Source organism: Scyliorhinus canicula, unplaced genomic scaffold, assembly GCF_902713615.1.
Source record: "Scyliorhinus canicula unplaced genomic scaffold, sScyCan1.1, whole genome shotgun sequence".
In the NCBI taxonomy this organism is placed as follows: Eukaryota; Metazoa; Chordata; class Chondrichthyes; order Carcharhiniformes; family Scyliorhinidae; genus Scyliorhinus; species Scyliorhinus canicula.
This window is the reverse complement of record NW_024055900.1, coordinates 137,876-164,860: the sequence shown is the minus strand read 5'-3', so window position 1 is coordinate 164,860 and position 26,985 is coordinate 137,876. Positions and strand designations below refer to the sequence as shown.

Sequence of the window (26,985 nt, the reverse complement as noted above, 5' to 3'; positions counted from 1 at the left end):
TGAATGCGTGCAAGTGATTTTGTGTCAGTGTGCTTGTGTGTACGTGCATGGGTGTGTTTACATGTCCGTATGAATGTGTGCATACCTGTGCCTCTGCGTACGTGCACATGCTTGTGTGCTGTGTGTGATCTTATGTCAGTGTAATTGTGTGTGCTATAGTGTGTACACTTGCGTCTTGCTGTGTGAATGTGTACTTGTGTGTCCTATCCTGGCATGTCAGCTTGTGCATGTGTGTTATTGTCTGTGTGTTCACGTTTCACGTTGTGCATTTGTGTGATGCTCTGGCATAATTATGTCAGTGACCTTTGACAGTATTAGTCTGTGCCTCTGTGTGTCCGTGTATGTGTCACTTCACGTGTGAATGTTTCTGTGTGTGAGTAATCTTGTGTCCTGTGAGCGTGTGTGTTAATGTGTATGAGTAATCTTGTGTCAGTGAGTATGGGTTTGTAATTTTGTGTCACTCTATATGTGCGCGTCTGTGCTTGTGTGCCCTTGTGTGGTTGAATTTGTATGGGTGTGAGTGATCTTGAGCAGTGTCTGCGTCTGTATGTGTGTATGATGGGCGTCTGTGCTTTTCAGTTCATGACCGTATGAGTGCGAGTGGTTTATGCTTGTACATTTGTGTCGGTATGTTTGCGTGTGCACTCGGATAAGTGATTGAGCGTGATCTTGTCTGTGTCAATGTGTTGGCGTGTCTCTGTGTGTCCTGTGCATTATTGCTTGTGTCAGAGATCTTGATTCACTTTGTGTGTGTTTCTCTCTGTGTTTCTGTTGTGTGTATGTGTATTTATGTGTATAATTTTGCACCAGTGTATATAAATTTGAAGGGTGTATAGTTTGTCCGTGATCTCGTGTGTATGTGATTTTTTTGTGTGCATGTGTGTCACCTTCTGTATCTGCATGCTTGTATCTGCATTTGTATGTGTATTTGCGTAATACTTTGATGGCAGTGATCTTCTGTCACTTTGTGTTTGAGTTTGTTCGTGTGCGTTACAGAGGGTGCGTGTATTTCTGTGAGTAATCTTGTATCAGTCTTTGTGCGTGTGTGGTTGTGTCTGCATGTTTCTGGTTGTGCATCTTAATCCATGGAGCTTTGTGTGTTCCTGTGTCCATATATGTGCGGGTGCCTGTGTTTTAGGTATGTGTGTGTGTGAGCATTTGTCGTTGCATGTAAGTGCATATAAATGATCTTGTGTGGGTGGGTGTCTGTTTGTGTCTGCATTTTTGTGTTTATGTGGATCTTCACTTGAGTAATTTTGTGTCAGCCTGCGTCTATATTGCTCTGCGTATGTGTTTCAATCTGTGTCTTCGTGTCTCATGTGTATGCATGAATTCGTGCACATGTCTTTGTGAGTGTAACTGTGTTTGGCTGTGTCCGCATATATATCAGTGCCTGTGTGAGTGGGGGTTTGGTTTTGTGCAATATCATTCGTCGCAACAAGTGTACGTGTAGGAGAGAGTGGGTTTGCGAATGTGTCGATGCCCGTGCCTGCTACCTTGTGAAAAATGAAATAAAAATCGCTTATTGTCACGAGTAGGCTTCAATGAAGTTACTGTGAAAAGCCCCTAGTCGCCACATTCAGGCGCCTGTCCAGGAAGGCTGGTAGGGGAATCGAACTGTGCTGCTGGCCTGCCTTGGTCTGCTTTAAAAGCCAGCGATTTAGCCCAGTGAGCTAAACCAAACCCTTGTGTCAGGGTGTCTGTGTGGGTGTATTCTTTTGCATGTCCGTGAAGCTTTGTCTTTCTATGAATGTTTGTGTATGTGTGTGTGAATGTGTTTGTGTGCGTGTCTGTCGGGGAATCTGTTTGTGTGTGTGTGTGCCTGAGCCGATGTCTGCCTAGAATAGTATATGTTAGTGCCGCAGAGGTTATTCCTGAAGGCCCTGTCTTCTCAACCTTGCCCCTCGCCTGAAGTGTGGTGATCGCCAGGTTAAATCACCACCAGTCAGCTCTCCCCCTCAAAGGGGAAAACAGCCTGTGGTAATCTGGGACTACGGTGACTTTACATTTTGACCCTTATTAGTGTACGTGTGATCCAATGTCAGAGTGTGTATGAGTGTATTCGTGTGTGTTATTCTCTCTGTGAGTGAGTTTGTTTTGTGCCTGTGTGTGTGCTTGTGTTTGCGCGCCATTGATCTTGTTTGCGGAATTTTCACTCTGTTGGGGAAGCGGGTGTTCAATGTGCTCAATGATGTCCATCCTTGCACCTTGGTTGTGAACTGGAGATATCATTTGCTTTCCTGAATGGCAATCATTTTTTCTCCCAGTAGATTTGATGCAGCAACAGAAAGCTGACATCAATTTTAAAGGGATGGACACTGAGAGAAGCAGGAACACCGAGATATAAATATGATGTGTTTGTTTGTCTGAAATATAAAATTGTCAGATCATTCGTCAGCGGGAGGAAAGTTGACGTAATTACTTTGTGAAATGAATGATCTTTCCTCTGTCTCTAGGACAGGTATATTTGAGATTAAGTTATAAAAGAGCTGAGGCTGTAACTATGTGGCTTCAATTTAACATGTCGAATATCAGCAAAATTGGAAAACTATTAATTCACAGTATGTGTAGTTAACTCATAAGTGGGGAACATCCCTTTATTATGTATCCGAAGGTAAGAATTCTACTCGATAGATTCTCATTGACATGAATTGACAGTGTCCATCAGAGCGAGGGAAATGTTCACAAAACTGGGTTTACCGCTGGATTTATCAACCGTTCTGTTGATGATCTTCAAGGGGATGGCTTCATGTCCCACCACACAGGAGTAAGAAGCGCCGCTGGCCCACTCCTCCGCTGCAATGGATAACAGGCTGTACATGAAGAAGGAGCTATTGCCGTTCTCCGCCATCACCTCGGTGTTCTTGTAGTTGCCGGGATTCACCGGCTTGTCATTGACGGTCCACTTGACGAAGATCTCTCGGGGGGAGAAACCTCTCACTAAGCAGCTGAGGGAGACGAATCTCTGAGCGGAGACGTCTTCAGCCGAGGGCAGGAGGACAGAGACGGACGGTTCCCGTGGATTTAGATCTGCTGAAAATGTACAATAAATATCAATAAAATGGGGAATTCCGGAGACAATGGAACCACAGGATAGATGTGAGAAAACTGCGTTTTGCTTTGGATTTTATTTTTTTCGTTCTCAGTTTTGGAGTCTGTCCCGTTTGCCAGCGCGGAGAAGAATTGGACATCATCATTTCACTGGAGAAATTAGGAGGTTGGACAGTGTAAAACGTTTACACCACAGAAAGAGGCCCTTCTGCCCAACTGCTCTGTGCTGGTGTTCAAGAGCAACACGAGGTTCCTACTACCATAACTCATCTAACCTTCATCCTTCATCTCCGTGCCCATTCGTTCACTTGTGCACTTGCACTGAACTGCATCACATACCCTTACAGACATTTTCTCATCGTGAAATTAGCAATCAAAGTGGTCCGGTAATACACTGGATACCAGAAATCGACGTGTAAACTGGAAATAGACACAACCACTCACTTGTAGCTTCAATCTAATCACTCACCTTCCTTGCAGAATGAATTTCTTAAAGGGGTTGGCAGGTCCTGATGGCTCATCACGCAGACAAACACAGCCCCACTCAGCCAGGCTTGTGTCGAGATGTTTAATTTGCTGATCACACTGTGAGAATCTTCACCAGGTTGTAAGGCAATCTCTGATTTCAGCATATTCTTCTCCAGGGTCCAAGACACGTTGACTCCATAGGGAGCATTAGAGACAATGCAGGTTAAGGTTACTGTGGCCTCCAATAAGAGTTGTTCGATTGGTGGTGGCAGCAGAGTCATTACAGGATATGTGCAGCGGGAATTATCTGGGAAGCAGACGTGAATGTCAAATAAAATGGCATCTTCAAAATAGGAACACCGGTATTCAGTTTTCACTCTCACAAGATAAATATATATTTGTGACATTTCATGTCTCCCTGTCGTGTAAAACACAATCATTATTTGAAAATCAGGGAGTTGCAACATTTCTGGAAGACTCGATAGAATTTCCTGTTTATGTCCAGACCGAGCCATTGGAAATGGCTAAACAAAATGCCAGCTATAATAATTACATTAAATACAGGGGGAATCGTGCTACAGAAGGAACATCACCACAACCGAATGCAAGGAAACTAAGAACCAAAAGACTATCACAACACGGAAGAAGGTCAGGGTGGCACGGTGGCCCAGTGATTAGTACAACTGCCTCACGGCGCCAAGGACTCGGCTTCGTTCACGGCCCAGGTCAGTCCATGTGTCGATTGCACATTCACCCCGTGTGGGTCTCACCTTCACAACTCTAAAATATGTGCAGGATAGGTGGATTGGCCACACTAAAATTACCCCTTACATTGAAAAAGAAGATAATTGGATACTCAAATTAATTTAAAACACGGCCAATAGCGTGGCAGACATTTTATTGGTTTGTAAGTCGTGATGTGGCTGCCGAGAAAATGCTAATCTCTCTTTTTAAACAATAGTAATCCTTGGGCAGAATTAAAGTTATAATGGTCTACAGTGTTTCTAGCAAAGCAAAGCATATTCCGTCTCAAACCTTCTAAACCAACTTCAGATGATTTCAGCTAAACATAAACTCAGGAACCCTGTCCCTTAAAAGTGTTCCCGTTTGCTAACCAATGGCCTTACGCTTCTGCTAACTGTTATTTACTCTTCATTGCATAACAACACTCAGCACACTAGAAGCACAGTTTGAACTGAAACCAAACCTCCAAACATAGAACATCTTTGTCCAGCTGGAATATAACTAAAAGTTTGCCATTTCTTACACAGAAACATTAAACTAAACTCACCTAAATTGATACATTTTGGTAATATTTAACAATACAAATATACATCACTTAAGGCTAACTCTGTTTTCCTAACATCAACTCCTAACGAGGTATCTTAGCTGACATCACAAGAATACACTCACTAATTATGTGGATGTAACCCAGAGTAAATATTTATACAGTAACTTCAATTTCATGAATTAACCGAAAGACCTCAATTAGCTCAACCATTAATCCTTTACGATCAATGGAATGCGAGTTTGTCGATGGAACCTGCCAGCTGTGCTGCTTACACTGATCGCAAAAGCAGGTATAATTTCTATATCATTGCTAGAATTGGAGTTGTGTGCAGTAATGTTTTGCAGTCAGGTACTACCAGTCCTAATTTGGGATAAAGGTGAAACAAATAGCTCCCCACTGACTGTCCCACATTTGATCCAAAATCCCACGTTAAAGGGCGGCAGGTGGCGCGGACTGCGGTGCTGATGACCCGGGTTCGAATCCCGGACGTGGGTCACTGACCGTGCGGAGTTTGCACATTATCCCCATGTCTGCGTGGGTTTGTCCAGCTGGAACAAACCAAAGATGTCCACAACCCAAAGATGTGCAGGTTAGGTGGATTGATTCCGCAAAACTGATCCTTAATTGGAAAAATTTAAAAAAAATAAACAAATGTCACGTTATTGTGTGAGGTCTTAGAACAGTACAGCACAGAACAGGCCCTTCGGCCCTCGATGTTGTGCCGAGCAATGATCACCCTACTCAAACCCACGTATCCACCCTATACCCGTAATCCAACAACGCCCCCCCCCTTAACCTTCCTATTAGGACACTACGGGAAATTTAGCATGGCCAATCCACCTAACCCGCACATCTTTGGACTGTGGGAGGAAACCGGAGCACCTGGAGGAAACCCACGCACACACGGGGAGGACGTGCAGACTCCACACAGACAGTGACCCAGCCGGGAATCGAACCTGGGACCCTGGAGCTGTGAAGCATTTATGCTAACCACCATGCTACCGTGCTGCCCGCTTGGAAGGTCTTGGAACCTTGAACACTGCTTCACAAGGAACGTGGGTAGAATTCGCACTCCAGAGTTTTCTCAGCACACGATTGTAGTGACATTATCAATGTGGCACCGAGCCAGTACTTTATTGTGGGAGATATGGATTTTAGCGTGAGATGCTAAGCTTAGGGAATATCTTCTTTGTCAGTGTGATGTGAAATTTCCTTTGTTACTACCTAGAAGAAAACCAAGAAAGTTATTAATTCTCAAATCCAATCTCTGTAGGTGCTGGAAATAGGCAATGAAAATAATATGGAAAACGATTGAAACACTCAGATGAAGTCTGACTGTTTCCTGGGAAAGATGTAGCCCTCAAGAAACAGAATCAGACCCACAAAATGTATTGGCATCAAATCTCTTTTTCTGGGATGTTCTGTGCACACCCGCTAACAAGTGTTTTTTTTTTCTTTTTTAAATTTAGATTAGCCAATTATTTTTTCCAATTAAGGGGCAATTTAGCGTGGCCAATCCACCTACTCTGCACATTTTTGGGTTGTGGGGGCGAAACCCACGCAGACACGGGGAGAACGTGCAAACTCCACACGGACAGTGACCCAGATCGAACCTGGGACCTCAGCGCCGTGAGGCGGTTGTGCTAACCACTAGGCCACCGTGCTGCCCATCAAGTGTTGTACTCTAATACAATGAGCACATTTCTGAGGCAATTGGTTGGGTCTATCCGATGTTCGAAAAGACATTGTGTAAAGGAAAGGCTTTCCTTCCTTTGAAATTTTGAAGGCGGCACAAATTACGTAATTGACAAATAGGACTAATTCTAGGACTTATGAAGATTCTAATATTATTATTGACTTTGAGCGAAATAAGAATGACCATTAACTTTCTTGGATTGGTCTCTTACCCTGAGATCTGGTGATGTTTCGGCTTTGAGTGGAGTCTTTATGAGTGACCTGGCAGGTATAGACCGTGTTGCTGAACCATTCCCCAGCAGGTACTGTCAGATGACTCGTCGCTGCGAAGTTCCCTTTTACTTCGAAGCCGGGAGAAGTGATGAAGCCCGAATCTATGACTTGACCATTCTTCAACCACTTCACGTTGAGGGAATTCGGACGAAAATCAACGATTGAACAGACTATAGTTGCAAATCTGTTGCTTGTGATTTCTTCTCTGGCACTCAATGTGAGGAGAACAGTTGGATGATGAACCACGCGGTCTTCAAGAAAATGTATGTTATTCTCAATTAATTCCGTTTCAAACCAAACAATTACAAATATTTGAATTAGTTACATAAAAGCCACAAAACAGAACCATGCCACTCGACCGCAGGATTCAACGGCAGTGTTTATATTCCACATGAATATCTTCTCACCCTGCTTCATCTCGCTGTATGGAAACAACATTATTCTTATTATTCCTTGTGTACTTCTGCATCTATTAATGTTTCCCTGAATAAACCTATGTAACGCCACAAATACAGCAAGCTCTATGTTGTGCTATGTTGAGTTGGATTTCGGCGGGAGCTGGGATACTTCAGCTGGTGAGTAGATTTGTCAATTTCAATTGCAGCAGCCAGCCATTGGATACCGGCAGGGGCTGAGCCTATCGGGAGGTGAGTGGTAAGTTTAAATTACTTACCTTTGCAGGGGTTGCAGTCAGTTGGATTTCGGCGGGAGCTGGGATACTTCAGCTGGTGAGTAGATTTGTCAATTTCAATTGCAGCAGCCAGCCATTGGATACCGGCAGGGGCTGAGCCTATCGGGAGGTGAGTGGTAAGTTTAAATTACTTACCTTTGCAGGGGTTGCAGTCAGTTGGATTTCGGCGGGAGCTGGGATACTTCAGCTGGTGAGTAGATTTGTCAATTTCAATTGCAGCAGCCAGCCATTGGATACCGGCAGGGGCTGAGCCTATCGGGAGGTGAGTGGTAAGTTTAAATTACTTACCGTTGCAGGGGTTGCAGTCAGTTGGATTTCGGCGGGAGCTGGGATACTTCAGCTGGTGAGTAGATTTGTCAATTTCAATTGCAGCAGCCAGCCATTGGATACCGGCAGGGGCTGAGCCTATCGGGAGGTGAGTGGTAAGTTTAAATTACTTACCTTTGCAGGGGTTGCAGTCAGTTGGATTTCGGCGGGAGCTGGGATACTTCAGCTGGTGTGTAGATTTGTCAATTTCAATTGCAGCAGCCAGCCATTGGATACCGGCAGGGGCTGAGCCTATCGGGAGGTGAGTGGTAAGTTTAAATTACTTACCTTTGCAGGGGTTGCAGTCAGTTGGATTTCGGCGGGAGCTGGGATACTTCAGCTGGTGAGTAGATTTGTCAATTTCAATTGCAGCAGCCAGCCATTGGATACCGGTAGGGGCTGAGCCTATCGGGAGGTGAGTGGTAAGTTTAAATTACTTACCTTTGCAGGGGTTGCAGTCAGTTGGATTTCGGCGGGAGCTGGGATACTTCAGCTGGTGAGTAGATTTGTCAATTTCAATTGCAGCAGCCAGCCATTGGATACCGGCAGGGGCTGAGCCTATCGGGAGGTGAGTGGTAAGTTTAAATTACTTACCGTTGCAGGGGTTGCAGTCAGTTGGATTTCGGCGGGAGCTGGGATACTTCAGCTGGTGAGTAGATTTGTCAATTTCAATTGCAGCAGCCAGCCATTGGATACCGGCAGGGGCTGAGCCTATCGGGAGGTGAGTGGTAAGTTTAAATTACTTACCTTTGCAGGGGTTGCAGTCAGTTGGATTTCGGCGGGAGCTGGGATACTTCAGCTGGTGAGTAGATTTGTCAATTTCAATTGCAGCAGCCAGCCATTGGATACCGGTAGGGGCTGAGCCTATCGGGAGGTGAGTGGTAAGTTTAAATTACTTACCTTTGCAGGGGTTGCAGTCAGTTGGATTTCGGCGGGAGCTGGGATACTTCAGCTGGTGAGTAGATTTGTCAATTTCAATTGCAGCAGCCAGCCATTGGATACCGGCAGGGGCTGAGCCTATCGGGAGGTGAGTGGTAAGTTTAAATTACTTACCTTTGCAGGGGTTGCAGTCAGTTGGATTTCGGCGGGAGCTGGGATACTTCAGCTGGTGAGTAGATTTGTCAATTTCAATTGCAGCAGCCAGCCATTGGATACCGGCAGGGGCTGAGCCTATCGGGAGGTGAGTGGTAAGTTTAAATTACTTACCTTTGCAGGGGTTGCAGTCAGTTGGATTTCGGCGGGAGCTGGGATACTTCAGCTGGTGAGTAGATTTGTCAATTTCAATTGCAGCAGCCAGCCATTGGATACCGGCAGGGGCTGAGCCTATCGGGAGGTGAGTGGTAAGTTTAAATTACTTACCTTTGCAGGGGTTGCAGTCAGTTGGATTTCGGCGGGAGCTGGGATACTTCAGCTGGTGAGTAGATTTGTCAATTTCAATTGCAGCAGCCAGCCATTGGATACCGGCAGGGGCTGAGCCTATCGGGAGGTGAGTGGTAAGTTTAAATTACTTACCTTTGCAGGGGTTGCAGTCAGTTGGATTTCGGCGGGAGCTGGGATACTTCAGCTGGTGAGTAGATTTGTCAATTTCAATTGCAGCAGCCAGCCATTGGATACCGGCAGGGGCTGAGCCTATCGGGAGGTGAGTGGTAAGTTTAAATTACTTACCTTTGCAGGGGTTGCAGTCAGTTGGATTTCGGCGGGAGCTGGGATACTTCAGCTGGTGAGTAGATTTGTCAATTTCAATTGCAGCAGCCAGCCATTGGATACCGGCAGGGGCTGAGCCTATCGGGAGGTGAGTGGTAAGTTTAAATTACTTACCTTTGCAGGGGTTGCAGTCAGTTGGATTTCGGCGGGAGCTGGGATACTTCAGCTGGTGAGTAGATTTGTCAATTTCAATTGCAGCAGCCAGCCATTGGATACCGGCAGGGGCTGAGCCTATCGGGAGGTGAGTGGTAAGTTTAAATTACTTACCTTTGCAGGGGTTGCAGTCAGTTGGATTTCGGCGGGAGCTGGGATACTTCAGCTGGTGAGTAGATTTGTCAATTTCAATTGCAGCAGCCAGCCATTGGATACCGGCAGGGGCTGAGCCTATCGGGAGGTGAGTGGTAAGTTTAAATTACTTACCTTTGCAGGGGTTGCAGTCAGTTGGATTTCGGCGGGAGCTGGGATACTTCAGCTGGTGAGTAGATTTGTCAATTTCAATTGCAGCAGCCAGCCATTGGATACCGGCAGGGGCTGAGCCTATCGGGAGGTGAGTGGTAAGTTTAAATTACTTACCTTTGCAGGGGTTGCAGTCAGTTGGATTTCGGCGGGAGCTGGGATACTTCAGCTGGTGAGTAGATTTGTCAATTTCAATTGCAGCAGCCAGCCATTGGATACCGGCAGGGGCTGAGCCTATCGGGAGGTGAGTGGTAAGTTTAAATTACTTACCGTTGCAGGGGTTGCAGTCAGTTGGATTTCGGCGGGAGCTGGGATACTTCAGCTGGTGAGTAGATTTGTCAATTTCAATTGCAGCAGCCAGCCATTGGATACCGGCAGGGGCTGAGCCTATCGGGAGGTGAGTGGTAAGTTTAAATTACTTACCTTTGCAGGGGTTGCAGTCAGTTGGATTTCGGCGGAAGCTGGGATACTTCAGCTGGTGAGTAGATTTGTCAATTTCAATTGCAGCAGCCAGCCATTGGATACCGGCAGGGGCTGAGCCTATCGGGAGGTGAGTGGTAAGTTTAAATTACTTACCTTTGCAGGGGTTGCAGTCAGTTGGATTTCGGCGGGAGCTGGGATACTTCAGCTGGTGAGTAGATTTGTCAATTTCAATTGCAGCAGCCAGCCATTGGATACCGGCAGGGGCTGAGCCTATCGGGAGGTGAGTGGTAAGTTTAAATTACTTACCTTTGCAGGGGTTGCAGTCAGTTGGATTTCGGCGGGAGCTGGGATACTTCAGCTGGTGAGTAGATTTGTCAATTTCAATTGCAGCAGCCAGCCATTGGATACCGGCAGGGGCTGAGCCTATCGGGAGGTGAGTGGTAAGTTTAAATTACTTACCTTTGCAGGGGTTGCAGTCAGTTGGATTTCGGCGGGAGCTGGGATACTTCAGCTGGTGAGTAGATTTGTCAATTTCAATTGCAGCAGCCAGCCATTGGATACCGGCAGGGGCTGAGCCTATCGGGAGGTGAGTGGTAAGTTTAAATTACTTACCGTTGCAGGGGTTGCAGTCAGTTGGATTTCGGCGGGAGCTGGGATACTTCAGCTGGTGAGTAGATTTGTCAATTTCAATTGCAGCAGCCAGCCATTGGATACCGGCAGGGGCTGAGCCTATCGGGAGGTGAGTGGTAAGTTTAAATTACTTACCTTTGCAGGGGTTGCAGTCAGTTGGATTTCGGCGGGAGCTGGGATACTTCAGCTGGTGAGTAGATTTGTCAATTTCAATTGCAGCAGCCAGCCATTGGATACCGGCAGGGGCTGAGCCTATCGGGAGGTGAGTGGTAAGTTTAAATTACTTACCTTTGCAGGGGTTGCAGTCAGTTGGATTTCGGCGGGAGCTGGGATACTTCAGCTGGTGAGTAGATTTGTCAATTTCAATTGCAGCAGCCAGCCATTGGATACCGGCAGGGGCTGAGCCTATCGGGAGGTGAGTGGTAAGTTTAAATTACTTACCTTTGCAGGGGTTGCAGTCAGTTGGATTTCGGCGGGAGCTGGGATACTTCAGCTGGTGAGTAGATTTGTCAATTTCAATTGCAGCAGCCAGCCATTGGATACCGGCAGGGGCTGAGCCTATCGGGAGGTGAGTGGTAAGTTTAAATTACTTACCTTTGCAGGGGTTGCAGTCAGTTGGATTTCGGCGGGAGCTGGGATACTTCAGCTGGTGAGTAGATTTGTCAATTTCAATTGCAGCAGCCAGCCATTGGATACCGGCAGGGGCTGAGCCTATCGGGAGGTGAGTGGTAAGTTTAAATTACTTACCTTTGCAGGGGTTGCAGTCAGTTGGATTTCGGCGGGAGCTGGGATACTTCAGCTGGTGAGTAGATTTGTCAATTTCAATTGCAGCAGCCAGCCATTGGATACCGGCAGGGGCTGAGCCTATCGGGAGGTGAGTGGTAAGTTTAAATTACTTACCTTTGCAGGGGTTGCAGTCAGTTGGATTTCGGCGGGAGCTGGGATACTTCAGCTGGTGAGTAGATTTGTCAATTTCAATTGCAGCAGCCAGCCATTGGATACCGGCAGGGGCTGAGCCTATCGGGAGGTGAGTGGTAAGTTTAAATTACTTACCTTTGCAGGGGTTGCAGTCAGTTGGATTTCGGCGGGAGCTGGGATACTTCAGCTGGTGAGTAGATTTGTCAATTTCAATTGCAGCAGCCAGCCATTGGATACCGGCAGGGGCTGAGCCTATCGGGAGGTGAGTGGTAAGTTTAAATTACTTACCTTTGCAGGGGTTGCAGTCAGTTGGATTTCGGCGGGAGCTGGGATACTTCAGCTGGTGAGTAGATTTGTCAATTTCAATTGCAGCAGCCAGCCATTGGATACCGGCAGGGGCTGAGCCTATCGGGAGGTGAGTGGTAAGTTTAAATTACTTACCTTTGCAGGGGTTGCAGTCAGTTGGATTTCGGCGGGAGCTGGGATACTTCAGCTGGTGAGTAGATTTGTCAATTTCAATTGCAGCAGCCAGCCATTGGATACCGGCAGGGGCTGAGCCTATCGGGAGGTGAGTGGTAAGTTTAAATTACTTACCTTTGCAGGGGTTGCAGTCAGTTGGATTTCGGCGGGAGCTGGGATACTTCAGCTGGTGAGTAGATTTGTCAATTTCAATTGCAGCAGCCAGCCATTGGATACCGGCAGGGGCTGAGCCTATCGGGAGGTGAGTGGTAAGTTTAAATTACTTACCTTTGCAGGGGTTGCAGTCAGTTGGATTTCGGCGGGAGCTGGGATACTTCAGCTGGTGAGTAGATTTGTCAATTTCAATTGCAGCAGCCAGCCATTGGATACCGGCAGGGGCTGAGCCTATCGGGAGGTGAGTGGTAAGTTTAAATTACTTACCTTTGCAGGGGTTGCAGTCAGTTGGATTTCGGCGGGAGCTGGGATACTTCAGCTGGTGAGTAGATTTGTCAATTTCAATTGCAGCAGCCAGCCATTGGATACCGGCAGGGGCTGAGCCTATCGGGAGGTGAGTGGTAAGTTTAAATTACTTACCTTTGCAGGGGTTGCAGTCAGTTGGATTTCGGCGGGAGCTGGGATACTTCAGCTGGTGAGTAGATTTGTCAATTTCAATTGCAGCAGCCAGCCATTGGATACCGGCAGGGGCTGAGCCTATCGGGAGGTGAGTGGTAAGTTTAAATTACTTACCTTTGCAGGGGTTGCAGTCAGTTGGATTTCGGCGGGAGCTGGGATACTTCAGCTGGTGAGTAGATTTGTCAATTTCAATTGCAGCAGCCAGCCATTGGACACCGGCAGGGGCTGAGCCTATCGGGAGGTGAGTGGTAAGTTTAAATTACTTACCTTTGCAGGGGTTGCAGTCAGTTGGATTTCGGCGGGAGCTGGGATACTTCAGCTGGTGAGTAGATTTGTCAATTTCAATTGCAGCAGCCAGCCATTGGATACCGGCAGGGGCTGAGCCTATCGGGAGGTGAGTGGTAAGTTTAAATTACTTACCTTTGCAGGGGTTGCAGTTAGTTGGATTTCGGCGGGAGCTGGGATACTTCAGCTGGTGAGTAGATTTGTCAATTTCAATTGCAGCAGCCAGCCATTGGATACCGGCAGGGGCTGAGCCTATCGGGAGGTGAGTGGTAAGTTTAAATTACTTACCTTTGCAGGGGTTGCAGTCAGTTGGATTTCGGCGGGAGCTGGGATACTTCAGCTGGTGAGTAGATTTGTCAATTTCAATTGCAGCAGCCAGCCATTGGATACCGGCAGGGGCTGAGCCTATCGGGAGGTGAGTGGTAAGTTTAAATTACTTACCTTTGCAGGGGTTGCAGTCAGTTGGATTTCGGCGGGAGCTGGGATACTTCAGCTGGTGAGTAGATTTGTCAATTTCAATTGCAGCAGCCAGCCATTGGATACCGGCAGGGGCTGAGCCTATCGGGAGGTGAGTGGTAAGTTTAAATTACTTACCTTTGCAGGGGTTGCAGTCAGTTGGATTTCGGCGGGAGCTGGGATACTTCAGCTGGTGAGTAGATTTGTCAATTTCAATTGCAGCAGCCAGCCATTGGATACCGGCAGGGGCTGAGCCTATCGGGAGGTGAGTGGTAAGTTTAAATTACTTACCTTTGCAGGGGTTGCAGTCAGTTGGATTTCGGCGGGAGCTGGGATACTTCAGCTGGTGAGTAGATTTGTCAATTTCAATTGCAGCAGCCAGCCATTGGATACCGGCAGGGGCTGAGCCTATCGGGAGTTGAGTGGTAAGTTTAAATTACTTACCTTTGCAGGGGTTGCAGTCAGTTGGATTTCGGCGGGAGCTGGGATACTTCAGCTGGTGAGTAGATTTGTCAATTTCAATTGCAGCAGCCAGCCATTGGATACCGGCAGGGGCTGAGCCTATCGGGAGGTGAGTGGTAAGTTTAAATTACTTACCTTTGCAGGGGTTGCAGTCAGTTGGATTTCGGCGGGAGCTGGGATACTTCAGCTGGTGAGTAGATTTGTCAATTTCAATTGCAGCAGCCAGCCATTGGATACCGGCAGGGGCTGAGCCTATCGGGAGGTGAGTGGTAAGTTTAAATTACTTACCTTTGCAGGGGTTGCAGTCAGTTGGATTTCGGCGGGAGCTGGGATACTTCAGCTGGTGAGTAGATTTGTCAATTTCAATTGCAGCAGCCAGCCATTGGATACCGGCAGGGGCTGAGCCTATCGGGAGGTGAGTGGTAAGTTTAAATTACTTACCTTTGCAGGGGTTGCAGTCAGTTGGATTTCGGCGGGAGCTGGGATACTTCAGCTGGTGAGTAGATTTGTCAATTTCAATTGCAGCAGCCAGCCATTGGATACCGGCAGGGGCTGAGCCTATCGGGAGGTGAGTGGTAAGTTTAAATTACTTACCTTTGCAGGGGTTGCAGTCAGTTGGATTTCGGCGGGAGCTGGGATACTTCAGCTGGTGAGTAGATTTGTCAATTTCAATTGCAGCAGCCAGCCATTGGATACCGGCAGGGGCTGAGCCTATCGGGAGGTGAGTGGTAAGTTTAAATTACTTACCTTTGCAGGGGTTGCAGTCAGTTGGATTTCGGCGGGAGCTGGGATACTTCAGCTGGTGAGTAGATTTGTCAATTTCAATTGCAGCAGCCAGCCATTGGATACCGGCAGGGGCTGAGCCTATCGGGAGGTGAGTGGTAAGTTTAAATTACTTACCTTTGCAGGGGTTGCAGTCAGTTGGATTTCGGCGGGAGCTGGGATACTTCAGCTGGTGAGTAGATTTGTCAATTTCAATTGCAGCAGCCAGCCATTGGATACCGGCAGGGGCTGAGCCTATCGGGAGGTGAGTGGTAAGTTTAAATTACTTACCTTTGCAGGGGTTGCAGTCAGTTGGATTTCGGCGGGAGCTGGGATACTTCAGCTGGTGAGTAGATTTGTCAATTTCAATTGCAGCAGCCAGCCATTGGATACCGGCAGGGGCTGAGCCTATCGGGAGGTGAGTGGTAAGTTTAAATTACTTACCTTTGCAGGGGTTGCAGTCAGTTGGATTTCGGCGGGAGCTGGGATACTTCAGCTGGTGAGTAGATTTGTCAATTTCAATTGCAGCAGCCAGCCATTGGATACCGGCAGGGGCTGAGCCTATCGGGAGGTGAGTGGTAAGTTTAAATTACTTACCTTTGCAGGGGTTGCAGTCAGTTGGATTTCGGCGGGAGCTGGGATACTTCAGCTGGTGAGTAGATTTGTCAATTTCAATTGCAGCAGCCAGCCATTGGATACCGGCAGGGGCTGAGCCTATCGGGAGGTGAGTGGTAAGTTTAAATTACTTACCTTTGCAGGGGTTGCAGTCAGTTGGATTTCGGCGGGAGCTGGGATACTTCAGCTGGTGAGTAGATTTGTCAATTTCAATTGCAGCAGCCAGCCATTGGATACCGGCAGGGGCTGAGCCTATCGGGAGGTGAGTGGTAAGTTTAAATTACTTACCTTTGCAGGGGTTGCAGTCAGTTGGATTTCGGCGGGAGCTGGGATACTTCAGCTGGTGAGTAGATTTGTCAATTTCAATTGCAGCAGCCAGCCATTGGATACCGGCAGGGGCTGAGCCTATCGGGAGGTGAGTGGTAAGTTTAAATTACTTACCTTTGCAGGGGTTGCAGTCAGTTGGATTTCGGCGGGAGCTGGGATACTTCAGCTGGTGAGTAGATTTGTCAATTTCAATTGCAGCAGCCAGCCATTGGATACCGGCAGGGGCTGAGCCTATCGGGAGGTGAGTGGTAAGTTTAAATTACTTACCTTTGCAGGGAACAGGAAGTTTGTCCCGTGGACATCTGGGAAGGTTTACCCCTCCCTAGTTAATAAATTCTGGTGGAGAGGAAACCCGAGACACTACACGTGTAGTGTCTCCCACCCGCCCTCCTCCTCTAACCTAATAATAAGACCCATTGGGGTGAGCAGGTGAGTGCCTTATTACATTATTATTTCTCTTTTTCTTATTTGTTAACCAGAACTAGGTTGGAAAAGACTATAGCAGAGGTCTCCAAGTTTTTTTAACTGAAATTTATACAAAATTAATAAATTAATTAACTAATCAGAGATGGCTGGGCAGGTGATGTGCTGTAGCTGTATGATGTGGGAGCTGGCTGTTCCCCTTGTGAATGGCAATGACCACATCTGCAGCAAGTGTTGGTTGCTGGAAGATCTCCGGCTCAGAATTGATGATCTGGAGTCTGAGCTTCAAACACTGCGGCACATCCGGGAGGGGGAGAGTTACCTGGACACTTTGTTTCAGGAGGCAGTCACACCTGGGAGATTAAGTAATTCACATTCAGTAACTGATCAGGGACATCAGAGTGTGACTAAGTGAGGCAGGCAGAGGGAACCTGAGTTCAGGAGTGCAGGAGCCTCAGCCCTTGACCTTGTCCAACAGGTATGAGACTCTTGCTCCCTGTATGGATGAGGAAATGGGCTCTGGACAGGTTGAGCCAACTGACCACGGTACCATGGTGCAGAAGGCCATTCAAGAGGGGGGAGTAAAAAGACAAGTAGTTGTTATAGGGGATTCTATAATTAGGGGGACAGATAGTATCCTATGCAAGCCGGATCGGGAGTCTCGCATGGTGTGTTGCCTGCCCGGTGCCAGGGTGCGGGACATCTCTGACCGGCTTGAAAGGATACTGGAGCGGGAGGGGGAGGATCCAGTTGTTGTGGTCCACGTTGGGACTAACAACATAGGTAAAGCTAGGGTGGAGGACCTGTTCGGGGACTATCAAGCACTAGGAAGAAAATTGAAGTACAGGTCCTCAAGGGTCATAATCTCTGGATTACTGCCCGAGCCACGTGCCAATTGGCATAGGGATAGGAAAATTAGGGAAGTAAACACGTGGCTAAGGGATTGGTGTGGGAAAGAGGGATTCCACTTCATGGGACATTGGCATCAGTTTTGGAACCGGGGGGATCTGTACCGTTGGGACGGTCTCCACCTGAACCGATCTGGAACCAGTGTTCTAGCGAAGAGGATAAATAGGGTGGTCAGTAGGACTTTAAACTTCTGAGTTGGGGGGAAGGGAAAGTGAAAGCGACAGGGAGCAGGGAGTTAAATGGCAAGATACGCAGGAGGATAACATGTAGGCAGGTGGATTTAAGCTTGAGGCAGACTAGGAATGCAACAAAAAGGAAGGATAACTTTGGACATCTTAGGACTTCCAATATCTGTACTGATAAGAAAGTTAACATTAAGGCACTTTACCTGAATGCTCGTAGCATTTGTAACAAAGTAGATGAACTAATGGCACAGATCATCGTGAATGATTATGATGTGGTAGGCATCACAGAGACATGGCTGCAGGGGGTTCAGGACTGGCAGTTAAACATCCAAGGATATACAACCTATCGAAAAGACAGGGAGGTGGGCCGAGGGGGTGGGGTTGCCTTGTTAGTTAAGAACAAAATTAAATCTATGGCACTAAACGACATAGGGTCGGATGATGTGGAGTCTGTGTGGGTAGAATTGAGGAACCACAAAGGCAAAAAAACCATAATGGGAGTTATGTACAGACCGCCTAACAGTGGTCAGGACCAGGGGCGCAACATGTACCGGGAAATAGAAAAGGCATGTCAGAAAGGCAAGGTCACAGTGATCATGGGGGACTTCAATATGCAGGTGGATTGGGTAAATAATGTAGCCAGTGGATCCAAAGAAAAGGAATTCATGGAATGCTTACAAGATGGCTTTTTGGAACAGCTTGTCATGGAGCCCACAAGGGAGCAGGCTATTCTGGACCTAGTGCTATGTAATGAACCAGACTTTATTAAAGATCTTAAAGTAAGGGAACACTTAGGAAGCAGCGATCATAATATGGTTGAGTTCAGTCTGCAGTTTGAAAGAGAGAAGGCAAAATCGGATGTAATGGTGTTACAGTTAAATAAAGGTAATTACGAGGGCATGAGAGAGGAACTGGTGAAAATCAACTGGAAGCAGACCCTAGCAGGGAAGACAGTAGAGCAAAAATGGCAGGAGTTTGTATGCATAATTGAGGACACTGTACAGAGGTTCATCCCCAAGAAAAGAAAGATTATCCAGGGAGGGATTAGACAGCCATGGCTGACAAAGGAGGTCAGGAAATGTATCAAAGAAAAAGAGAGATCCTATAAAGTGGCCAAAAGCACCGGGAAATCAGAAGATTGGGAAGGCTACAAAAACAAACAGAGGTTAACAAAGAGACAAATAAGGAAGGAGAGGATCAAATATGAAGGCAGGCTAGCCAGTAATATAAGAAATGATAGTAAAAGTTTCTTTCAATACATAAGAAACAAACGTCAGGCCAAAGTAGACATTGGGCCAATTCAAACTGATTCTGGAAGGCTAGTGATGGGAGATGAGGAAATGGCTGGAGAACTTAATAAGTACTTTGCGTCTGTCTTCACAGTGGAAGACGTTAGTAATATCCCAAAAATTATAAAGGGTCAGGGGGCTGAGTTGAGTATGGTTGCCATTACAAAAGAGATGGTGCTAAAAAAGCTAAAAGGTCTTAAAATTGACAAATCTCCTGGCCCCGATGGGCTACATCCTAGAGTTCTGAGGGAGGTGGCTGAAGAAATAGCGGAAGCGTTGGTTGAGATCTTTCAAAAATCACTGGAGTCAGGGAAAGTCCCGGACGATTGGAAGATCGCTGTTGTAACCCCCTTGTTCAAGAAAGGATCAAGACAAAAGATGGAAAATTATAGGCCAATTAGCCTAACCTCGGTTGTTGGTAAAATTCTAGAATCGATCGTTAAGGATGAGATTTCTAATTTCTTGGAAGAGCAGGGTCGGATTAGAACAAGTCAACATGGATTTAGTAAGGGGAGGTCGTGCCTGACGAACCTGTTAGAATTCTTTGAGGAGGTGACAAGTAGGTTAGACCAGGGAAACCCAGTGGATGTGGTCTATCTGGATTTCCAAAAGGCCTTTGATAAGGTGCCACACAGGAGGCTGCTGAGTAAGGTGAGGGCCCATGGTGTTCGAGGTGAGCTACTGGCATGGGTTGAGGATTGGCTGTCTGACAGAAGGCAGAGAGTTGGGATAAAAGGTTCTTTTTCGGAATGGCAGCCGGTGACCAGCGGTGTCCCACAGGGTTCAGTGTTGGGGCCGCAGCTGTTCACCATATATATTAATGATCTGGATGAAGGGACTGGGGGCATTCTAGCGAAGTTTGCTGATGATACGAAGTTAGGTGGTCAGGCAGGTAGTGCTGAGGAAGTGGGGAGGCTGCAGAAGGATCTAGACAGTTTGGGAGAGTGGTGCAGGAAATGGCTGATGCATTTCAACGTGAGAAAATGTGAGGTCTTGCACTTTGGAAAAAAGAATCCAAGCATAGACTACTTTCTAAACGGTGAGAAAATTCATAATGCCAAAGTACAAAGGGATCTGGGAGTGCTAGTCGAGGATTCCCTAAAGGTAAACATGCAGGTTGAATCCGTGATTAAGAAAGCGAATGCTATGTTGTCATTTATCTCAAGAGGGTTGGAATATAAAAGCAGCGATGTGCTACTGAGCCTTTATAAGGCTCTGGTTAGGCCCCATTTGGAGTACTGTGTCCAGTTTTGGGCCCCACATCTCAGGAAGGACATACTGGCACTGGAGCGTGTCCAGCGGAGATTCACACGGATGATCCCTGGAATGGCGGGTCTAGCATATGAGGAACGGCTGGCGTTCCTGGGATTGTATTCATTGGAGTTCAGAAGGTTAAGGGGAGATCTAATAGAAACTTACAAGATAATACATGGCTTAGAAAGGATGGACGCAAAGAAACTGTTTCCGTTAGGCGAGGAGTCGAGGACCCGTGGGCACAGCCTTAGAATTAGAGGGGGTAAATTCAAAACAGAAATGCGGAGACATTTCTTCAGCCAGAGAGTGGTGGGCCTGTGGAATTCATTGCCGCAGAGTGCAGTGGAGGCCGGGACGCTAAATGGCTTCAAGGCAGAGATAGATAAATTCTTGATGTCGCGAGGAATTAAGGGCTATGGGGAGAATGCTGGGAGGTGGAGTTGAAATGCCCATCAGCCATGATTGAATGGCGGAGTGGACTCGATGGGCCGAATGGCCTTACTTCCACTCCTATGTCTTATGGTCTTATGGTGCTCACTCTTTTTGTAAATCAGGTTTTCAAATGCGGATTGCATCTGTTAAGTCATTCTGTTGTCCAAATGGACGGTAGTTTGAGTGTGATCTATCCATCTGCTTCATAAGTCTGATTATCTTAATTCTGCTTAATAGAGAAAAGGCTGGCATGCTATCCAGTCTGTCTTGGCAAAGATAATCTATCGCCCTCATGAGTAGGTTTGCTCCTATTCCAATGTATTATTCCAATGTATTATTCTCCTGACATGGAATAAATTGAATGCATTATTGTAGGAGTGATAACGGCGCAAAGTAATGTTTACCGAAAACTAAATGTAGTGTGCGACCAAAACTGCATGCAGTACACTATCAGTGTAATTTGGAGACCAGAAATGTACACAGAAGACAAAGTATGCTGTGGGGACAATAAATGTACGCAAATCACGAAGTGTGTTATGGACAAATTGTACATGGAATACTAAGTGTAAAGTGGACACCAGAAATGTACACAAGACACAAATTCCATTGTGAATCAGAGCATTTACAGTGCTGAAAGAGGCCATTCGGCCTACCGAGTCTGCACCAGCCCTTGAAAGTGCACCGCACCTCCATCCTAGCCCGTAACTCAACCGAACCTTTTGGTCACTAAGGGGGAATTTAACATGGCAAATCCACCAAACCTGCACATCTTTGGACTGTGGGAGGAAATCGGAGCATCCGGCGGAAACCCCGGTTTCCCGAGAGTCGAGAGTCACCCGACGCCGGAATTTAACCCGGGAACCTGGAGTTGTGAGGCAGCAGTGCTATCCACTGTGCCACTCACCAAGTCACCCTGTGGGGACTAGAAAGGTACACGAATGGCTGAGTGCATTGTGGGGAGCAAAACCAGTAATTTGCACCGAACATTAAGTGTGATGTGGGGGCCGGAACTGTACACGGTAGACCGAGTATGAAATTAATTTATGCCCTAAGTATGAAATGGAGGCCAATGCTGCTGTATGCATTGCACAAAGTGTCAAATGTAGATCAGGAATGTACACATGAAACCACGTGTGATGTGACGAATAGAGGTACGCACAATACATTAAGTGTGATGTGGAGACTAGAACCTTGCACAGTAGATTAAGTGTGCGGTATGGAATATAAATATCCACGAGGCAGTAAGTATGATGTGAGAATTTGGACATTTCACAATACTTGCACTTGCTTCTGACCTATTTGATCCATAGTTTGAACTCAATTTATTTTCTGGCCACATTCACTCTTCACCCACACCCGGCACTGCCGGCCCGTGCATCCCACAACACTAACCTGGCATCTCCTTCTTCCAGACCGTCCCACCGCGTTGAACCTCACAGTAAATTTTGCTGCTCCCCACCTCCGATTCAGTGATTGTTAACTGGCTGCTGAGGGTGTGGGTTCTTTTCTTGTTCAGCACTGATGGGTAAGTCCTCAATCCAGTGGTAATCGCCTCTTGATCCTTCTTCCAGGTGAGGGTGGTGATTTCTGGGGAGTAGTCCATCGCCAAACAGCCGTAGGTAAGGGCGCCGTCAGTGTTGTGTTGCTGACAGGAGGAGAGCAGAGCGTAGAGCAAGGGCACAGACGGTGTTGCTGCGAAAGAATGGTCGAGTCAGCAAGTTAGAATCTTGATTTGTATCATGAAATAAGCAAAAAGGTCGACGGTTTATGATAGATATGAATTAATACTAAGAAATTCTGATTTTAGTCTGCATTTATGAGATAGTGGAGCACAGAGAGCACGCTTTCATCATCGGCCACACTTTTACACAAGAGAAGGCAGGGGTCTGAAATGGAAATCCTGTCATTGAGTCCATTTTACTGTCATTTAAATTTAGTATATTGTATCCTACCCTTCATCTAGCTTTTGGTGCTCTCTTGAAGATAGCATCTCTCATTCCCCAATCAATTTCACTTTTGGTTCTGCCACATCATTTTTGCCATAGTTGCTGACAGTTTCCGCAGTACCATTACAATGACCAGCTTCCAGTTGCAGATTTTATTATTATTATTACATTTCCACCAGCTTCCAGGATGGGATTTGAAACTGGGTCCCCAGAGTTCCATGCTCAGTGTTCAAGTGCACTGGTCCAATGACACTACTCCGGTATCACCGCTCCAAATTCGCCTCATCATATAACTGCACAAACTTTCAGGAAAGGATTTTATCTGATTACATTTGTGCATCGTCGTGAGCCGTTCTATTAGTTTAGAAACGCTAGATGAACCCAAACTGCTGTAGATTTCAGCGCATAAACTTGGAGATCTTACATCAGCATGTATTCTACGAAATCGTGTCACTCTTAGTGGTACATCTACCTTTAGACTACATTCTAAAAGGATTATAAAGCATGATTCAGGGTTATTGCATAATATGGTTTGATAGTGCAGACGGAGGCCATTCGGCCAACGGGCAGCACGGTGGTCAGCATAAATGCTTCACAGCTCCAGGGTCCCAGGTTCGATTCCCGGCTGGGTCACTGTCTGTGCGGAGTCTGCACGTCCTCCCGTGTGTGCGTGGGTTTCCTCCGGGTGCTCCAGTTTCCTCCCACTGTCCAAAGATGTGCGGGTTAGGTGGGTTGGCCATGCTAAATTGCCCGTAGTGTACTTAAAAAAGTAAGGTTAAGGGGGCGGGGGGGTTGTTGGGTTACGGGTATAGGGTAGATACATGGGTTTGAGTAGGATGATCATTGCTCGGCACAACATCGAGGGCCGAAGGGCCTGTTCTGTGCTGTATTGTTCTATGTTCTATGTAAGTCTGAATTGTCTCTCTGCCAGTCCCGCCCGATTTGCACTTCCCAATGTTCGATTCAAAAATCCAATTTTATGAACTTTTTCTGATTCAGTTCGTCCTATTATTTCTGATAGGGCATTCTAGGTTCCACCGACACCGTTCCGTGGAGCAGGAATTGATACTCTTTCCTTTCAATGTTTTTCTGCTTCATTTGTAACAGGTTACTTTACTTACCAACACGTCTAAATGGAAACAAATATGTTTCTCGAATTCCTGAGAAACATAGAAACTCGGAGCAGGGGTAGGCCATTTGGCCCATCGAGCCTATTCGAGTACGAAATGGTCCACCCCACAGCCAAGACTGTGCCCCCTGGTTTAGACTCACCGATCAGGGGAAACATTGCCCCTGCATCTAGCCTGTCCAAAGCTGTTAAAATTGTGTACTTTTCAATCAGATGTCCACTCATCCTTCTAAACTCTATTTAATGCAGGGCTAGTCGAAGCAATCTCTGCTCATAAGACAGTCTGTCAACTCCGGTATCAGCCTCGTGAACCTCCGCTGCACGCCCTCTGTGGCAAGTATACCTTTGTTCTGGGACAAAAGCTGCACGCAAAACTCCAGGTGTCGTCTAATCTAAGTCATGCCTAACTGCAGTAAGAAATTTACTTCTGGACTCGAATGCTATTGCAATGCCAGCCAATATACCACTTGCCTTCCAAATTGCTTACTGCACTTGCTTCTCCACTTGCATTGAATGTACACAAGAACACCAAGGTCCCTCTACACATCCACACTTCTCAATAAACTACCATTTAAGTAATGTTCTTCCTTTCCGTTTGCCACTTCGAATTGTATAACTTCTCATTTAACCTCGTTGTACTGCATCTGCAAAGTGTTTCCCCACAGTGGGTGATAGGGGAATGGTTACATTTGCTGATACTGCAGCTGCAAAGGGCATATTTCCTGCCGCATGCATTGCAGTCTTTGTATTGTTAGGACACTATTATAAAACCTTTCTACTGTGCCGAGGACACGGTTCCAACCCCGGTCCTGGTCACTTTCCTTGTGGAGTTTGCACATTCTAGCCGTGTCTGTGTGGGCCTCACCCTTATAGACCAAATATGTGCAGGGTAGGTGGATTGGCCACGCTAAATTGCCCCTACATTGGAAAGGGAAAGATAATTAATTCCTGTCTTGCCTGCTTTTAATGAACAGTTTGTGCTGGCTGCTGCCACACTGAGACTTTTGCTTAAACTTCAGACTTTAGGCAAACCGAATCACATCTAATGAGTTAGCCAAGACTTCCTGTTTGGGTCTATGGTAGAGCCCATGATGTCAGTTTGATGAATTTGGCTGAATGTGTCAATCGGTGAATCTGAAATTCTGAGCCATCTCCTGTTGGTGGTCGCGATTGGTGGAGCCATTAATAACCTTCTTGAAGAAAGGTCGGTTCAAGGGTGGCACGGCGGTGCAGTGGTTAGCAGTGGTTAGCACTGCTGCCTACGGCGCCGAGGATCCGGCTTTAATTCTGGCCCCGGGTCCCTGTCTGTGTGGAGTTTGCATATTCTCCCTGTGACTGCATGGGTCTCACAAAGCAGTCCAAAGGTGTTGGATTGGCCACGCTAAATTGCCTCTTACTTGGAAAAAATGATTGGATACTCTGAATTTATAATGTGGAGAATTCGGAGTTGGACTGGGGTGTGTACAGTAAGAAGTCTTACAACACCAGGTTAGTGTTCAACAGGTTTGTTTCGAATCAATAGCTTTTGGAGCGCAGTTCCTTCCTCAAGTGATTGTCCAAGGAGCGCATTCACTTGAGGAAGGAGCTGCAGTCTGAAAGCTAGTGATTCGAAACAAACCTGTTGGACACTAACCTGATGTTGTAAGACTTCTTACTGCCCACACCCCAGTACAACAGCAACGGCATCTCCACATCATGTTCAAGTTCAACAGGTTTATTTGGAATATTTCCAAATTCACTCACCTGATGAAGGAGCTACGCTCAGAAAGCTCGTGATTCCAAATAAACCTGTTAGATATTAACCTGGTGGTGTAAGACTTCTTAGTAAATTTATTACAAAAAGAAAGGTGGGTGCTGTGATTATTAATAATAATAATCTTTATTGTCACAAGTAGACTTACATTAACACTGCAACGAAGTTACTGGGAAAAGCCCCTAGTCGCCACATTCCGGCACCTGTTTGAGTACACAGAGGGAGAATTCAAAATGTCCAATTCACCTAACAGCACGTCTTTCGGAACTTGTGGGAGGAAACTGGAGCACCCGGAGGAAACCCACGCGGAGAACGTGCAGACTCCACACAGAGTGACCCAAGCTGGGAATCGAACCTGGGACTCTGAATCTGTGAAGCAACAGTGCTACCCACTGTGCTACCGTGCTACTCATTAGCTCCATTTTGTCTTTTTTTCATAGAATTTACAGTACAGAAGGAGGCCATTCGTCCCATCGAGTCTGTTCCGGCTCCTGGAAAGAGCACCGTACCCAAGGTTAACACCTCCACCCTATCCCCATAACCCAGTAACCCCACTCAACACTAAGGGCAATTTTGGACACTAAGGGCAATTTATCATGGCCAATCCACCTAACCTGCACATCTTTGGAGAGAATCTGTGAAGAGATTCCGCCAGGAGGCTGCTGAATGGCACCCTCTCTCTGCTCTCTCTCTGCCAGAAGATTTTAAAAACATCTAATCATACATGTGATTGCAGTCCTATTAAAACGACAGACAGCAGTCAGAACTGTGAAGGGATCTTCTGGAATTCAGGCAGTTTCTTCCCAGGACTTAATACACCAATCCTGTGTCTGAATGGCGTGCTACATCGCAAAATGAGACCAATCTTTGTAATACCGCTAGTGCTGGCCCTTCAACGGCCGCTGAATCATAGATCATCAGAGAATTTACAGTGTAGAAGGAGGCCAATCGGCCCATCGAGTCTGTACCGGCTCTTGGAAAGAGCACCCTACTTAAGAGACTGAAATTCTCAGGTATGAAGCTCCAGTAATATCTCAGGGAAACGGAGCCTCCATCTGCTGTTCAGAGATCAGAATGGCATCGATCCGAATCACCTGTGTAAAGCTCCATCTGGTGGTCGAAGGTCAGAATTGCAGTGGCACAATTCCCAGCGGGTTGCCTTCTGATAAGACCACCGCTTAACCACAGCAGCGAAGATTAATTTCAGATATTTTCTTTCATTCCCGTTATTATAACCCATTTCCTATTTCTTCACTGTGTGCCTGGTTTGCGTGTGTCTGGATAGAGGACGGGGCAGGGTTTTTGGGAACCTGTAGACCAGCACACCATAGTTTCAGTTATGTGTTATATATGTTAAGCGTTTACTCTTGTTATAAATGAACAGTTTGTTAATGTTTTACTTGCAAATCTGGGTGCGGATTCCTGTTCCTGAGACAAAGTGTTGACGCCAGTACAGGATTCTACCACAGAGAACTGGCGCCGCATCTGGTCACAGATTCAATTCCAGGCTTGGGTCACTTGTCTGTGTGGAGTCTGCACGTTTTCCGTGTGTCTGCATGAGTTTCCTCCGGGTGCTCCTGTTTCCTCCCACAGTCCAAAGATGTGCAGGTTAGGTGGATTGGCCATGCGAAATTGCCCTTAGGTTAGATGGGGTTGCTGGGTTACGGGGATAGGGTGGAAGTGTGGGCTTAAGTAGGGTGCTCATTCCAAGAGCCGGTACAGACTCGATGGGCCGATTGGCCTCCTTTTGCACTGTAAAT

The 26,985-nt window shown here is 46.7% G+C and overlaps 1 gene segment (V, D, J or C); it reads right to left on the bottom strand.

Annotated features, from left to right (window-relative positions):
- Positions 1-2,566: 2,566 nt before the first annotated feature.
- The window catches only part of LOC119961274, a 44,529-nt gene continuing 20,110 nt past the window's right edge, over positions 2,567-26,985 (bottom strand). The window contains 4 exon segments of the C gene segment in view: positions 2,567-3,033; positions 3,521-3,826; positions 6,718-7,029; positions 21,790-22,089. Of these exon segments, the coding sequence occupies positions 2,639-3,033; positions 3,521-3,826; positions 6,718-7,029; positions 21,790-22,089 (1,313 nt within the window).